Source organism: Rhea americana, unplaced genomic scaffold (genome assembly GCF_003343005.1).
Source record: "Rhea americana isolate MKP2758 unplaced genomic scaffold, rheAme1 scaffold_1, whole genome shotgun sequence".
Lineage (NCBI taxonomy): Eukaryota > Metazoa > Chordata > Aves > Rheiformes > Rheidae > Rhea > Rhea americana.
The window spans coordinates 6090737-6108679 of NW_028185038.1; the positions used below are offsets into that span (position 1 = coordinate 6090737).

Genomic DNA, 17943 nt, shown 5'->3' on the forward strand with positions numbered 1-17943 from the left:
ATAAGGGAGTTCCCTGTGCTACTTTAGAAAACAAAAAGCTGAAATGATGAGTCATTTTCATATATGTAAGGATACTCATACTTAATTGCAATATGGTTAACAAAACCATCAGTATGTCACGATTCTTATTAAGCAGTCCTGGAAAATGCAACATCAGAACGCTGGGAAATAACATACTATTATAAAACTGAACAACAGTTTTTAACTGTCTGAAAACTAGGTTATAAAGGAAGAACTATTTTTTTTTGAAAATTCTTTCTATATTTAAGTTGTTTTAGTGTCAAAGCCCTAAAATATTTAGGCAGTTCAGGAAATCTCACTGAGAGATGTTCTTTCAAAATATATTGTCTTGCTGTATGAAAGCCAAATTGCAGACAGGTGATCTTAAGGAGAAATGGTATCTCGACAAGGAAGAATTATAGCTGATGTTTCTGTATGATTTTGTATATTCAATTAAACCATGTGCAATTAGTTTCTACAAATGACCAAAGAAATATTTTCAGTTTGGCATTTAAAGAATTTGTATTACCTTTCATTTGCATTACAAATATTAGTATTATTAAACTATCAAGTTAGGAATGTGTATATTTGTATTATATGTGCATATGTATAACTACTCTTTTCTGTAAATACTGTCATTTTGTTTGGAATATTTTTGCTTTGTTGCACYGTTGKCCTGGAGTTTGACAGAAAGGTGAGAATTTACGATGTAATTGCTTGAAACACTGGCTTTACCAGCAAAGCCAGGTTTAGGAGCTCCCTGATGTTACTGTTACCTCAGTTACACTGACTGTTTGCAGAAAGAGGCTGCATACCAGACCACTGAACAGAGCCAAGTTAAAAACAACCTGTTTTTGGAAGGAATCTGTGAACTTCTGAGCCCAGCTCACAGCATCTTTGCCAATGGGCTCATATAACCTAATAGAGGAAGGCTTTCAGGTGAGGTCTTCAGGAAGGCCAATGAGAAGTGCAGTCAGTGAGGAATTGCCTGAGGAGGAATTTTGGAGGAGGCTCTTTGTGTTTTCTCTGATAGCCATGACTGGGGGCCCACCTCAAGTGCTTTTATACAAATGCATACAGCATGGGAAACAAACAGGAGGAAATTAGAAATGYGTGTGCAGTTGCAGAGCTGTGACCTCACTGGGGTCACAGAGATGTGGTGGGATAGCTCAGATGCCTGGAATGTAGCAATAGCCAGATCAAGACACTTTAGGAGGGATAGTCAGGGAAAATGAGTTGACATCTGCACAAAGGAGCAATTTAAGTGCTTAAATCTTCGCTGTAGAGTGAGTGACGCAGACTAGGTCAGGGCCAAAGGGAAGATTAGCAAGGGTGATACCGTGGAAGGTACAGCTACAGGCTGCCAGTTTCAGAAGTAGATGAAGATTTCTTTAGATGGCTGGAGTAAGCCTCCTGATTTTAGGCCCTGGTYCTTATGGGAGACTTTTAACCACCATGATATCTGGTGTGGTGAGTGCAACCAGGAGATTTCTAGAGAAGGTTTAAGACAATTTCTTAGCATGAGTGAGCCATTTCTTAGCAATGAGCCAACTAGGGGGTGCACTTTGCTAAGGAGCCAGTTGAAGATGTGGAGGCTGATGGCAATATTGGCGTGGGGGGTCTGGGCAGACAAGCTGAACATAGGTCAGTGGTGGGCCCCTGTGGTGATGAAAGCTAACCATATACTGGACCACATTAACAAGAGAGGAGGCAGCAGGTTGAGGGAAGTGCCTCAATTTTGGCACTTCTGAAACTGCATTTGGAGTACTGAGCCCAGTTTTGGGCTCCATAGTACAGGACATTGATGTACTGAAGTGAGTCCAATGGAGGGCTACCAAGGTGGTTAGGAAGCTGGAACATATGATGGATGAGGAGCTGGGAGAGCTATCTTTGTTCAGTTTTAAGAAGAGAAAGGAAACACTTTGCTATCTTCAAGTATGTAACAAGTGATTATAGAGAAGATGTAGCCAAACTCCTTTTGGAGGTGCACAGAGATAGGACGAGAGGCAATGTGTGCAAGTTGCAAAAAAGGAAATTCTTATTACATATTAGAAGGATATTCTTTGCAATGAGGGTAGTTAGACACTGGAACAGGTTGCCTACAGTGTCATTGGAGATACTCAGAACTGAACTGGCAAAATGCTCTTGAGGAAGTTGATCTAATTTTGARGTTAGATCTAACTTTGAAATTGGTTTGACTTTGACTGGGGGGAAGGAGGGTTGAATTGCATGCTCTCCAGAGGTCCCTTCCAACCTAGATTATTTTTTGAATGTTAGCAAAAGTAAAAATCCCAAGTAGGTCAAACAGTTCAGAAGAGAAATTGGTTGGTCCTGGAAGATGAAGATTTAAATTTTGGAATGAACTATATGGACAAGTTTGGTTGGCATTGTGACTACTGGTAAGCCTTCCAGGTTCTTCATGCCGTTAGAAATACACTGATCCTTGTCTTCTACTCGGACAAAACCTGTACCATACATATTCTAAAAATACTGCCCTGGTATTACTGTACAGCAAACATGGTGCTGCTAAAAGTATTAAGATTTCATGCTACAATAGAAAATAACTCCTGTATGTTACGGTTTGGATTTTTTTTTTCAATTTCAGAGTACTTTTATAGCACTGGGATAAAATTTAGGTTTTTTTGTTGTTTTTTTTTTGTTGTTGTTGTTGTTTTTTGAATGCAGCTGAGAGTTGGATTTCTTAATAAGAAATTTAATTTCAGGTTCAAGTAATTTCCCTGGGGYAGAGTTACAGGAGTTGTCACATAAGAGATGACCCTACAGACTTGAAAAGTGGATAATTGTCATCATTTTTTTTGTTTGCAATGGGGATGTTTGGAAGTATCAATTTATTTAACTCTAGGGCCCTTGCTTTGGGTAGTAAAATATATAGCATTAGTCTATTTTAAAAGGAGCATGTTCTGAAACTGATGTTATCAAAATCAGCATCAGRTAGTTCATCAATGAAAATTATTACTTTTGCTGCTGGTGTACAATATAGTAAATAATCTGTTCAGTGGGACAATAAGATGTGGCTCCCTGAAAGAAAAAGAAATTTAATATTATTTAGAAACAGCAAATGATGGAAAAAAGCTTCATGATGTCAGGCTAACTATCTGACCTTTATAAGGGAAGAAATACAATCTTGTAATTGTATTAACAGGATCTCTCCTAATTTTTCAGAGCTGTATTACGTTACTCATTTCAGATTTTTCTTTTCCAGTGGCGAAGTAAATAAAAAGTAGGAGTGTTTTCCCTCTTCTCTGTCCTCAGAGCATGGTGCGAAGACCATACATATCTCTGTTGGTTTGGAGGGATAACATACTTCCTAGTTKTAGGATAAAGCAATCCAATCCACATTTTAGGGTAGCTAAAAATTTGAATAGTATGGTCATTATGATAAATCGTGGAACTGATTATGWTACTTACCAAAAATCGTTATTTGATTTTTAATACTCATGGTAAAAAGGAACACTCTTCCAGGTGCTTTACCTAAATATGTTGGATCTTATGATTGCTTCTTGAACTCTTGTGAGAGTGCAGTGTCCATCATAATCAGTCCTTACGTTGATATTGCTGTTAATGCCTCTATTCCAAAATTTGGAACCACTTACCATTAACTGCATTCCTAGTATAAAAACCAATCTTTTTAAATATTTCTTACTTTGAGACAAACTCTATATTCTTTCAGTTGCTTTGGCAAGTACTCAGGCATATTTTGGATTTACAGGAAAAAAAAATMCAGATTACAAATGTAACAGTTTAGGTATGTCATGGGCACTGACGCTGAGACCTGCTCAGGATGGAAGCTTTTCAGGAAGGTTGCTGACCAGGCTAGCTCCAGAGCTGGCGAGAAGAAAGTCATGTGCGTGAGCTAACTCAAAGATACATTAGCCTGAATGGAAATACCATTTGCACACTACTGTTCTTCTCTTACCTGAGCTGCCTTGTGTGCTCTACGGAGGTAGCAGTTCTGGTGCTAGCTCAGGGTTGCATGGCAGTCTTTGCATTCTGTTATGGCTATTTTGAACCCGTGCATTTTGCTTTTAGATTTCACCCCAGCTAGTTATACCTTAAAGTATCCTGAGAGCAAGTAGAGAAGGGCATGTGTTAATTTATTTATAARTGTCTAGAATGGAAAGATGTGCTTGTGGCTGAAGCTCAGGAGTAAGTGATTTAATGTTTTCCTATAGATCATTCTTTAAATATCAAAAGATACCTTGTATGCAGTGTTAGTTAGTTAGAATTTTTTTCTTTCCTAATGGTATCTTTCTACAATATTTTACACAGATTATCAAAGCAGTAACTTTGTTTATCCTGTTATTTTATCCTGTAAAAAAAGTGGCATTTTTCTGGTCCCAGAAGACATTTAAGACTTTGAATATTGAGGTTAACATAAGGTAGAAGAATTTAGTCTGCAGAGAATATAAAAGACAAGTGGAAGCATACACATGACAACTACAGGTAGACAAATGCTTATGTGACACCTTGATCACATTTAAAGCTGAAATACTACTGTAGTTCTGTGGAGAATTATAGMTAACATTTCATGAAAGCAACACATTTGCCTTTATGGCGTTTTTTAAGAATAATTAATATAGGATGTGATTATTTGCAAACTAGACTTCAATTATAGCATGTAGTATTTACAGCTTTTATTTTAGAATAACTATCTTTCAAGCAGTGAACCAGTGATGCTCAGCCTTGTCRACTCAGCAGTGAAATTCTTGTTGCAGAGGAAGTAGTATTAAGTTTTTGTACTTGTGCAAACCAACTAAAGAGCACTTGGGAAATGGAAGGTCTGAAAGCAGGTTGCTGTCATCAAAACAGTTCAGCCAGGCAGTGTCTAATTCATGGTTTATGAGATAAGTAAATTATTCTGGCAGGCCGCATATGGACTACTGGCAATAATTGGACATCTCTGTACTAACAAAAGATACATTTAGCTTGGTCTGGCTAATTAAATTAAAATTCAAATCTTTATTTAATTAGGTACTTCAAGGTCTAGATTATCTACACAGCAAGTGCAAGATCATTCATACAGATATAAAGCCAGAAAACATTTTGATGTGTGTGGATGATGCCTATGTTCGTAGAATGGCTGCTGAGGCTACTGAGTGGCAGAAAGCTGGTGCTCCTCCTCCTTCTGGCTCAGCAGGTATGATAGTATATTGAAATATGTTGTTGTAAAGTTGCATCTGTATATTAATRCTAGCAGTATTTTATTTAATGAAAATTAACATATTTGAAATAATTGCATGTGAGTATTAACTGATCTTAATGTTTGTCTACTTAGCTTTTATTTATGCTCTGAAACTCTATCCRAGGAATGCTTTGTTTTTCTCAGTTCTGCATGCTTAAGTTTTTGGAGTCTCCTGGTACATGAAAAGATGTATTRGTATAAACCTCCACCCCCACCCTGCTTTTATGACTGGCTGTAGCAGCACTGAAGCCTTACCTCTCTAGTATTGACAATAATTAATAATCTTACTTAAATTATATGTCTAATTACATCATAAGTTCATCAGTATACATGTGAAATCGTCTGACTTTTGGTCAATTATAACTTATTCTCACAAGTCAATGGAAAGTCTTAGATTCCATAGACTTTTCTGCTTGAAATTGGAATTTATTGTACTTGAATTTATGATGAGCTTTTCTCCCTAGCAGTGCATGTGAAATATGTTAAGTTAAACCTGCCAAGAGTTTAGACAGAAACTGTTCATTTTTCTTTGTTTAGCTGATACAGTATGCTTAGCTAGGAGAGAATGRGTAAAGGAGTTGTGAGCAATCAGTAAAGACAAACAAAAAGGAATCTATGGATCTTTAGTACAATGGCTGTGATTTATTTTTCAATCTAGCACATCAGCTACAGGCAGTAGAGAAATAATAACATTTAAGTGCCTTTGTAATCTTGTCAGAAAATATATTACAGAGTAAAAGCTGAGTTATAATAAAAATATCTGTTATATTGTGAACAATCACTGTGATCAAAATCCATAAATATTTCTACAAAACACATTGTTTTCAGACTCTTAAAATTTCCTAAAACGTTTTCTTTTCAACATCATTTTTAGACTTGGTTGTTGACTGAATGTGATTTTTTTTTTTTTTTGTTGTGCCAAAAATGTTTGTGATATCTCACAATATATGAATTAAGATACAAAAGAATATAATTCAGGAGTATATTGAATTTAATTTTATGTGTGCGATCATGTAGCTAAAGGTTCTATGTTACTTGTATGAGAAGTAACTTAGTTTTTCTTATGCAGCCTTGATACTGCTTCCTGACATTAAAATAAACACTGTTTTAAGGAAGACATCRTTGGAGTTCTTTTTACACTTTATTCTTAGCAAATTGTAATTAAAAATACARCTTTCCAGACAGGAGCTAAAGATGGCATTTTATTGCTATTTTATTACCGTAGATTTTATTTCAACATTTCAGCAACAGGTTCTGCATAATTTCACTTTTTAGAAAAGGGATGATACTGAAGTTTAAAAGCCTTTTTGAAGATGTTACCCTTCCGGGTCATACAGGCAGGTTTCTCTGAACTTGGCAGCGGAAGCTGAACCTGTAGAAGTGCTATGGAACCTTAACTGTGTCATTTTTTTATATTGCACTTGTTAATGGCTGTATGCTTCTGTGTCCAAAGAAGTTCCTTCTGAGTCTTCTTCCACTTTCTTCCAGTCTCACGTATTTGGTTATTTTTATTGTTTTCAAGTATTTAGGGGATTTTTGGGTGGCTTGTATGGTTACGTGCATTTGCGGTTAGCGGGGCRATCGTATCAGACCTAGTCACCGACGGTATCCTTCGGAGACGGGCGCAGGGAGAGGCACCTGCCGCAGGTGGTGTGGCGCTTCTTGCCATAGGCRCTGCTCGATGCCTGCAGTAGGCGCATCAGAGGAAGGAAACTTGAGTATTTGACTTTTCTGTTGAGTGTGACAGAGTAGTCATCTTTGTTGATAGTCCCTGAGTTATTTAAAATCTATCTATAGCTGGCCAGACAGCTTTCATCTGTGACAAATCTACAGTCAGTTCATGTTTCCTGTCCAATGGGTACTGATTCAGACTTCCTTTTCTGAATTTCATTAATTCTCCACTGTAGCAGAGCGAGCACAAGTTAATGCCAGCTCGCTACCGATTCTAGTTCCTTCCAGTGCAGTGCAGATGCAAACTGACAATTGTGAGTATAGGGGCAGAAAAGTGTGCGCTGGGTATCAGTCCAGGTTGTTTCTAATACCACAAAGTCTAAAACTTTTTCAGGAGCAATTCTTGAATTCATATGCTTCATATTGGAAATAATTTTCTTTTCATCATATTGTTCAAAATGTGGCACCTTTGGTTTATTAAAATTATATTTGTTTATTAAGTAGAAAATGTAGATGGCAATTTTATAATTATTTCTTTAGCAGAATGAGAGGAGCAATCATAGATTTACTTTTCTTTGCTTCCTGTAAGATAGAACAAAATTGTTCACAGTGGAGTGTCTGACAGAGACATCAAATGGTTTCAGGCAGCATGCAGTTGTAAAGAGTCAAAAAGCTACTAATAAATACAAAAAAAAATCTCTGTTTTGAGTTTTAGTTCAGAATATTTTTACTGCATTTCTACTATTTTCTGCTTTTACAGAATTGTTTTTGTAAAAATTTATATTTAAAACTTCTTTTTTCTTTTTAGTGAGTACAGCTCCACAGCAAAAGCCTGTAAGTACTGTTATATAATTCAGATTCACAATCTTGTTTTTTGTATTTCTGTAGGTACTACTAATAATTAGACTGTTGGTAGTCTGTACCCCTTTTAAAAGCTTCCTTTGTATATAGCTTTTATCTTTCAAAGAATGCCTTTCTTTTAATGTCCTAGGCCTTGCAAGTTTCAAGCACAATACTTCTTATATGGAAACTCTCATAAACTTAACAATTCTGTAGTTATAATAACAACAACAACAACAAGACCATTTTCATATTTTGCGGAATAATCTGTTAGGTTCAAGTCCTGACAAAAATGTGCACGTTCACTGAGTGTCATACATTGAGGATAGCTTAAGGTGTTTAAGATACTAATCATCAATGCCTTAAAAGAGAGGCATTTGCATGAGGCTTGAAAGATGTTTTTGGCATATGCATATACCAAATAAACAGTGATATTATATGCTGTTTAGTAACATCCAAGTTCAAACCTGCTTTCTACATCTGTGTATGTAACATATATGATTTAAATGTGTGTACATCATGCATGTAATTTAATAGGACTATCAAATAACTGTTTCTGACTGTCCTGTAGCTTATTTTGAAGATAATAGGATTTATAGATAAAATCCTGAGGAGAGAATATTTATCTTTAGTTCTTGTGCTTCATTTTTGAACTGTACAGAGATTTCTTATTGTGGTATTTGAACAATGAACAAAAATTGGGTAGAACTAATTTATCCAATAAAGAAATTAGAAATCAGAATTCGATTAAAATACAATGTTTCAATTCTGTTGTTTCAGTGTTAGCTCAGATATCTTAGTTTTTCTTTTTCTTGTTACTGTACCTGATTTTTTCAATCCTTATGCTATATATAAAATGTTAAACTTTTTGTAATGGCCATCTGTTGTTTGTGATTCATATGTTTTGGACTAGAAATGAATAATAAAACTACTTTCTCTTTCACAGGGAAGTAGCTAAATAGCACAGGATTTATTCAAAATTCTTTACCATTTTCAGTTTCTTTGGGTTTCTCTTATTTTTCTTAGTCTACTTTGGCTGGTTATTAGCTTCAAAGTACAGGGAGAGAAATCATGGCTATAATTTATATGTGGATAAATAGAAATGATAGCAGAGCATCTTCCGCAAAAAAATAATGTGATCTTTCGATATAGGTTATAGCTTAAAATTACTGTACTAGTCAAGATTGTAAGATYGGAGAAATTTTACTGTGATGTCCTAGTTATATTTTGCTTTTGTATCTAATAAATAACCATATAACAACATATATAACCATGTAAGATTTTGATAGCTATTTTGCTTCATATAACCCTAAGTGGTTCTTGATTTGAAATAAAATGGAAAAAAAATTATTTGCTACATTGATTGCTATTTTCAAATAAAAAGTAAACAAAAATCAGACTGCAAGTGAACTTTGGTGTGAAATGCCTTGAGGAAAATTGTTTGAGTTGTTTTATTTTCTCTTGTTTTTTATATTTCAGGTTGGGAAAATATCCAAAAACAAAAAGAAAAAACTGAAGAAAAAACAGAAGAGACAAGCTGAACTATTAGAAAAACGCCTGCAGGAAATAGAAGAATTAGAGCGAGAAGCTGAAAGGAAAAAAATAGAAGAAAATGTAACCTCAACTGTGCCATCAAATGAGCAAGAAGATGAGTACCACCCGGAGGTGAAACTAAAAACAGCTGATCTAGAAGAGGTAGTAGATGAAGAACCCGGAAATGATGATGGTTAGTATTAGGTGTTGTTCCTGAGTCTGAAACCAAGTTACTGTTTGAGAGGGGAATGTAATTGCAGAWTTTCATCCATTGTAATGAATGAAATCGCTTAACTTTCCTAGATCATTGTTTCATTTTTTTCCTGTAGATAAAGTCATAACTAAATGTCTAAAATGAAAAAGGAAAGTCAAATGTATTGTAGAAGTGAAGAAAAACATGAATAGCCATCTAGCTATCAAATCTTCAAAAAGAACACCTGGAGAATTCAACAGAACAGTCAGTTGTCATACCACATAAAGTGATATAACCAAGTATCTTGGTGAGGTAGAAATAAAATAAGCTTAATTTTTATTCTATAAGACTAATGTAGTTAGAATCATCCTTGCTTTCTCCATTTTTTGGTCATTTTTCTGTTGGTAATAGACTATAAGGTAATGATAATTACAACTTCTTCCCTTTTAAGATATCTTGTTACCATTCTTACTTAGTTCTGGTGGTTTGTACCATGATTGTTACAGTCCAGCTCTTCCTTAGCTTCCCAGGTTTTCTTGCTGACTTTCTCCAATTGTGGTAAAAATAGAGACCATCTTTCCTTCTTTTTTTGTTTATGGTCATACTATGAATTTTCCTACCTCTGTGACTCCCTCTTTGACACTGATTGAGTCATAGAATTGTAGTACTTGTTTTAAAGACTATCTATATCTTTCTTTCATACTTTTCTTCTTTCCTGAATTGGTCCCTTGGTTACACCATCTTTATGCACTTCCTACTGATTCTCTAACAGCGTTGTTAGTTTTTTATTTCACCTTTGGTTTAGATTTTAAAGTTTTTGTGTATTTCAGTGATATTCAGTGTTTCTTTGTGCTATTTCAGAAGTCAAGTACTTATTGAAGAGTTAAAAATTCTGAATGCCTAATTTTGAAATGGTATATTAAGGTATGATCTAATGTGTTGCTCGTTAAAATTTTTCAGGTGAAGCAGAAGATCAAGATGAAAAAGAAGACACAGAGAAAGAAAACACTGAAAAAGATGATGATGTAGAACAGGAACTTGTCAACACTGGCCCTACAGACCCTAAGTGGATAGAATCCCCCAAAACAAATGGCCATATTGTGAATGGCCCATTCCTATTGGAACAACAGATTGAAGATGAAGATGAGGAAGAGGAAGAGTGTCCAAATCCAGAGGAGTATAATCTTGATGAGCCAAATGCAAAAAGTGATTACTCTTATAGCAGCTCCTATGAACAATTTAATGGTGAATTGCCAAATGGACGTCATAAAATTCCTGAGTCACAGTTCTCTGAATTTTCTGCTTCGGTGTTCTCTGGGGCTCTAGAGTCTGTAGCCTGTGGTTCTGCTATWTCTGAAGGATCGACTGTAACTGAAAGGGAGGAGAGCAGCCCGTCTCATGACAGGAGCAGAACAGTTTCAGCTTCAAGCACTGGGGATTTGCCTAAAAGTAAGTATTGCCCTTGGTGTCATGTACAGTGCTTCATGTCTCTTGGAGCTGCAGGTGATGTCCTGTGCAGAATGAGAAATGGGCTTAAAACTTATACATGTGTATTTTCTCTATTCAGTGACATGTGTCTGTAAATTTTACTTTTTGTTTGCTTTTGGTGAAAATTCAATCAGTAGTACCAAGCCTTATGTGGCAGGCCATCACATATTTCTTTCAGTAGCAGAAAATGATTCTGTCACAACCATTTCCTTGACCGTTGATTGTACAGTAAGTCTAGCACATCTCAGCAGTGTTGGCCTTTCTTTGCCTGCAGTGTTTTGAACTTTTCTTTTCCTGTGTGTGTGCCAAATGTACTCATGTCCTGATCTGCTTCCTGCCAGAGTCTGAAGAGTGCCCACTGAAAAGATGGTGTCTGTGTGCCAGCCTCCGCAGTTGGAGAAATCTATGCAGACTTCTCCCAAATATTCTCTTTCCTAGGCACTCCCTAGACTTGAGTAGGAAGCGGGATATGGAGTCAGATTAATCAGCATTGGGGTATGGCTGCAGCTGACTACTGGGAACTCTGTATTCCATGTGGGTTGAATTAACCTTCCTGGTTGCTTCTACCCTAGATATTTTGCTCATTGAATTTTATATTGTGTGAATACAAAAACTCAATTATGATTATTTTAAACTTAGTATTTCATCTTAGAAGGCTTTTGGCAGAAAAGTAGAGCAGGTATCTCGAACTGAAGAGGAGACTTTTGGTTGCATTGGTCCAAAAGCATTCTGGTGAATTTCCACCTCATAGGACCAAGAAAAAACAAATCTGTTAGTTTTGAATGACTTTGTGAAATAGAAAAAAAAAATGTTGGGATTTGAATTGATGTTTCAATAAAATACCATGGATGTATATTACATTAAAAATAAAAAGAGTGAGTTAAATGAGTGGAATAGAAAGACAATAATTCAGTTAAGAAAATTTTGTACTGTTTTCTGATCAAAGGTAATAGCTTAGCTTACTTTAAGCAAATTGAATGCTTTTTCTTGCATTCAAGTCTGAGAGCTTGATAGATGTAGCTTGGAACACAATACAAAAGAATTCCTGTTAAATTCAAACAAATTGGCCATCTTAAATTTTAACAGGAAAGCAAAACATTTTTTTCCTTCTACCATAGGACATGTTTTTAAAGGTACTGGGTAAATTTATTGGATAAGTTATTGTAGACAATTTGCTTTGACAGCACAGTCTACACAGGAAAGAGAAGAGGAGGAAATAGATGCAAGTAAGCAAAGTTTAAGGCAGAAGGGGATCATGAAATCATCTAACCTGAATTTTTGTTTTTAACAAGTCAGTAATTCACCCCTCTATTGAGTTTAGTTCCTATTTTTGGCTTAAAACATATTTTCCAAAAAGATGCCTGTTCTTGATTTGGACAAATGAAATAAAGAATTCAGTTAGTTTGTAGTTTATTCCTCTGGTCAGTACTTTGAGTTGTTTTAAGGGAACTGTGGCTAGCTTGGGTTTGTCTAAATGCAGCTTCTGGCTATTGCTTCTTGTGATGTCTTTCCTTTGTCGTATTCAAAAGCTCTTCAGTGTGCTGTATTTTCACCCATTAATGGCTCTTGTTTGTTTCAAACAATTCGTCTCGTAATCTTCTTTTTAATAAACTAAACAAGATGAGTTCTTGGTCTCTATAAGACATTCTTTTTCAACCCTCAGCTCATTATAGCTATTCTTTATTTAACCTGGTTTTGGACTTTCAGATTTTGGCCACTAGAGCTGCTCAGACCTGAAACCTTTGTTTGTAGTCTTGTTTAGAGAAGACACAGAAGGTGAAATCTTGGTGTTACTGCAAAGAGCAGAATTTTTGCCATTGAATTAAGTGGCTACAGGGTTTTATCCATAGATTTTATTTATGTTGTCAGTGGCTAAATGATAAATATATGGGTTTCAGCTTCAGTAAATAAACTACTAAGGGTCTAAATCTGTAAGCAGATAGAGGAAAATGAGACAGCTCAGGAGAAAATCACCAAATCTTCATGAACATTGTCCCAGATAAAGTTACTAAATTAAAAAAAAAAAAGTGTATTGAAAAATACGGTAGAGTATGTTTCTTCGTTTAAGATTTCAGAAAAGCAATTCACATTTTTATAGATTCTAGCTTAGTAACATAATCTGTAGGTGCCCAAAAATGTTAAATAAGTTATAATTGGATGGAGCAGAGTTTCTGGAAGATGTCAAGAGTCACACTAGTAAGTCTTTTAGCCCATTTTCTTAAGTGCATCRAACTCTGTACTCCTTTAAATATGTACAGTAGCTTCCTAGATGCCTCCTAGGCTCTTCATTTGTGCTCCTGGCAACATCCAGGCAAAGCCTCTGCTGCTGTTTTCCTGGGCTGGTGTGTACAATTCCCATGCCTCCAGCGAGTAAAGCCTGTATTGGCCTCATAGGAGCAGCTTATCTTCCTAGTCAGAGAAACCTGCTTGATTTGGCCTTGATGGTATCCCATTGGGAGCAATTTAGAAGCCTTGTGTGCTGGGAAAGTAGAAAGATAGTAAATTCAGCCATAGCTCACATCTTCCTCAGAAAGAGGAAAAGCTAACTGTTACTAATATGAATGGAATCAATAATAATGTTGAGTTAAACAAGAATAAAACAGATTAAAATGTCAGAAAGAAAAATGCTGTGGGAGTTGCAGGCTGTTCAATATTTCTAAGTGGTGCTACCTTCTGCTGTAACTTTGTGGTACTTTCTTCTTGTTTAGACATCTTCATTTGCTCCTCTCTGTGTAGTCTTTGCTGGCCATGCTCAAGTGACAAGGTTTCATTTTTCCAGGATGCTTTCCGTGTTCAGTGCACAGACTGATCTGTGCTCAGTGGCTGAGCAGCTGTTAAGTTTTTTTTTCTTCAGATTTTCACCATGTGATCAAATGCTCTTAAGATAGATTTATTTATTTCCTCATGACTTTCCTCCTCATTCCCGTGTTTGAGTGTTTACTAAGTATATTGTCATGGTGTGACTGTGAGAAGAGGAGGTGATATTTCTCAGTTTTACGGAACTAGGACGCACAGGAGAGAAAATCAGAAATACTCATTAAGTTTGTGCTCAGGTTGAACTCCTTTTTTTTTTTTTTTTTTTTTTTTTGAGCGTACTTGCTAAAAAGTACACTTCTCTTGACTTCACTTGCAGTTGTGAATCATCAGTATGCGTCAAAACCAGAATCCAAGGTTTCATACTCATCTTGGGAAATACGGGACACAAACCTAGCAAGTTACTGAGGAAAACACAAAGGTGGAGGCGCTTGCTTGTTATTGTCTCAGGTCTCTCTTTTTGAGGCAGGTTGAAAAATGCTGTTTTCTAAGGTTGTATTCAGATGTCCTACTGCAGAGGCCTTTCTTTTCCGTCCTTCATGCTCCTGCTTTATTTACTGCAAACCTTCCACCTACAACAAGTATGGCAAGGATTTCTTAGGTGATGACTTTTTTGGCAGGGCTACTGAATTGAGAAAGATCCTGTTGTTTTTTTTTTGAATAATGCATGTGATTGTGTTGATAAAGACTATACTATACAGGGTGTTCTTAAGGGAAGATCTTAAGTTAATATTGAGTGTAATGATTCCTGTCTTTTAAGTGCTGAATTTTGCAACTTTAATGTATTCTCTTAGCGTATTTTATTTTTGTGCCGTATCTCAGGGCTTTTTTTAAACAGGAGCTGCACACTTTGTTCCAGTCTTAGAGGACTGTTTCCCTCAGGTCACTGCTTCTTCTACCTTTCTCCTTCAGTTTACCTGCCATGTAGTTCTGTCTTTTCTCTCCTGGCTGATCCTGCCGTTGTCYTTCCCAGCTAGCTTTTATCTCCTTCCCTTGACTGACCATTGAAGTTTGGTGTCCAAGCAGCTCGGATCTCAGGTACTCCTGCTTAGCTAGGCTTTCTCTCCTTTATCTCCATGTCTAGTGCAGTTGCCTCTTCCAGCTCTTAAACCAGTCTCGCTGATACCCTGCCTGGAGTCCTAGATGCCTTTCTGATCCAGTACCTCCTTTATCTTACCATCACTTTCCAGTCTTAGTCTTCGTGTGTTTTGGATAAGGAAACTGAGATGCTTCCTCTGCTTCCGTTTGGTTTGTGATATCCAGTTCCCTTCTTCTGCATTCAAATCGATCTATTTTCTTTCCTGTGCTATTTGGGATATAGTGGGTAGTATAAAAAAGCAGCAGTCCTTCAGTCTCATATGTTAGGGCCCCCAGTGTCCCAGGAGAAGATAAACATTCCAGGATTAATTGGACTTACGTTCTGCTTTCTTAGTTCGTGTCATGTTCACTGCAAATAGATCTTTCAGAGAGCTTGGATTCAACATTGATTTATCTCTAAAATGGGTAAAAGTCCTTAGGCTCCGAAGTCAGATAAGTTTGGATGAGTCTTCTTCCTCATGGGACAGATTTAAAAAAATACAGACAAATTTTATGTGCTTTAGCCAGGAATGGAAATGTTGAATTTATTTTCTTAACCAAAGTGTTCTAAGAATGTATCTTTCATGTGGAGTTCTTGGAGCTTGAGATTTTAACGTTTTTCTTCTGAATCTGTTCTTGGAAACATACGGACCATTTTGCTTTAGAAGCTCCTCCAGATATATTAATAATAGTCATTTGGCATTTTGTTAAAAAATGCAAACAATTGACACTTAAAATGTGTAAAGGTATGTAGAAATCCACATAAGAAATCCTACCTATGTTGCTTTCATTTCTCATAACATTCAGCAAATTATTTTGATGCCTTCAAAGTATTATAAAACTCGATAAATTGACAAAGCAAAACAGCTCGTATAAATGAACAATATAGTCTAAGGATTAACTGTTCTGCTTTTTGCTTGTGTTAGCAAAAACTCGTGCTGCTGACTTACTGGTGAATCCGCTGGACCCAAGAAATGCAGATAAAATTAGAGTTAAAATTGCTGACCTGGGGAACGCCTGCTGGGTGGTAAGTGTAACTGCATCACTTTAGTTACTTAGCCTTTGTTATTTAGAGCAGGCCTTTTTATTCTTCATTTTTTTTCCCATTAATGCTGTTCTTTCTATTGTAGCATAAACACTTCACAGAAGACATCCAGACAAGACAATACAGATCCATAGAGGTTTTAATAGGAGCAGGTTACAGTACACCTGCTGATATCTGGAGTACAGCATGTATGGTAAGAACAATAAAATCTGTATTTCTGTATTTTCCAAGAATATGCCTCCAAAAAACCAGTTGTGGTTCTGACTTTTTGATCAAATACATTATTATAAATGATACAGTATCAAGTAGCTGATGATAATTTTTTTTTCTCTTTTATTTCAATTTGTTAAGCATCCTCAATCAAAAGGAAGTATGTTTGAGGAAGTTTCTAATTCTGATTTGATGCATTTTAAACTTGTGGTCAAAAATACGCAAATTTGCAAGAAGATTTATGTAGATTATAAATGTCAAAATCTAACTCAAACAGTACAATKGCATGATTTCTTCAAAGTTGATTAGATATTAGAATTTGTGCAACTATTTCTTATGTTTCCTTTCCTTTTGCTTCCATAAAATACTTAAAATTCTTGCCAACTTCAGTGAAACCATTCATCTRATTAGGTGTGTAGATGATAGCTTTAGATTGTAAACTTGGAGGAAAGGAATTTAGTTTATTATTAGTGAAGTATGGGCTTAAAGTTCTGTAAAATTCAGTTTAACACACAAAACTGAAATGATATATTTTTAAAAAGATTTAAAGATCAGGAAAAACTGAAACTTAGTCGTTCAACCTTATGTTTGAAAGACGCATTCTGTTTACAATGGCTCTTTGAGGACAAATAAGTTGCATATGTGTACTCATTAGAGATGGTTTTAGAAATTACATTTAGAAATACTTTTGTCTATTTTAAAAGTGAAAACACATTCAAATCTTTATCTCTTACAAATGCATGTCTGAAAAGAGTGTGTGAGGAGGAGGAGGAGAAGACTCAAATACTAGACACAGTTTGCAGGCGTGGGTGATGAGAAGAATTGCAGAACTCAGAGGGAGAGGAGGAGGATTGAAAAGAACATAAAATCCTACAGATAGAAGCTCAGTAAGCCGCGTGTTGGAAGTAATTAACTCATAAGCAAAAAATGCAAGTATGTTTTCTCGAGAGTTTAATATTAGATTTTGCTTTAGGACACATCCATTTCCAAATTTACACATCCATTTTGAGGCAAAACACAGAAATTTTTCTATTACATTGAAAACAAAGTCTACAAGATGTTCCAGAGTTACGGTCCTACAAGCAGAAGTGTTTGTAATACTTGTATCTAATTCTTGGGTTTTACTACTTTTCCTCACAAAAATACTGCAAAATCATCCTTGAATGCTTTTCAGTTGGATGAGCTGTTAAAGATTGGCATCTGGTAATTTAGGAAGCTAGAATGTCAGTGTAAAGGTTAAACTTCCAAGAAATCTGAATTGTGAATTGTTTGAGCTCTTTAATGATTCTTTTGTTAGCTAACTATAAAATTACTGAAGTAATTTTTCATTCCTAGTAGCTGATATTTTCTGTCAACTTTAGTTCAATTTAATACCTTTTTTTTGGTTTCTATATTCTTCTCCCTTAAGGCTTATATAGGTGTACTACATCCTGCTAATTTTAGTCAGCCCTGTAGGTAGAGCCACACAAATCAGGCTGAATTCCACCCAAAATCACATTTAAAAAAATAGAATACTTAGTAGCTGTTTCACACTTAGGGAATATAATACTCTTTTAATACTCGACATGAGTTATAGATGACTTTCTTATTCCTTTTAAATAGGAAAAGTATCTTTGGAAGGGCAGTGGTTACTGACAGAATGTATGAGTTCTAAGACTGTTTATTTGATGTAAACCATTTACAGTGACTGAATGAATTTTGAAATATTGTAATGGTATGAGAGGAGATAAARGTGAACATGCCAGCAAATATTGGGCTGTTTCACTCTATGAGAATCATCCTGCCCCTTACACTCAAATTATCTTTATTCAAGTTGTATAAGCTGTATTGCTTTCTTCGTGCGAGTCGTTTCATAAATTCAGGAACTGC

At 35.8% G+C, this 17943-nt stretch overlaps 1 protein-coding gene across 4 annotated transcripts in view; it reads left to right on the forward strand.

Annotated features, from left to right (window-relative positions):
• SRPK2 (SRSF protein kinase 2) overlaps positions 1 to 17943 on the forward strand; it is a 99815-nt gene that overhangs the window by 62346 nt on the left and 19526 nt on the right. For all 4 annotated transcript variants that reach the window (XM_085298260.1, XM_085298280.1, XM_085298287.1 and 1 more), the window contains exons 7-12: positions 4993 to 5158; positions 7683 to 7708; positions 9194 to 9440; positions 10401 to 10889; positions 15746 to 15846; positions 15950 to 16057. In XM_085298260.1, coding sequence (XP_085154386.1) covers positions 4993 to 5158; positions 7683 to 7708; positions 9194 to 9440; positions 10401 to 10889; positions 15746 to 15846; positions 15950 to 16057 — 1137 coding nt within the window. The remainder of the gene's footprint in view (positions 1 to 4992; positions 5159 to 7682; positions 7709 to 9193; positions 9441 to 10400; positions 10890 to 15745; positions 15847 to 15949; positions 16058 to 17943) is intronic.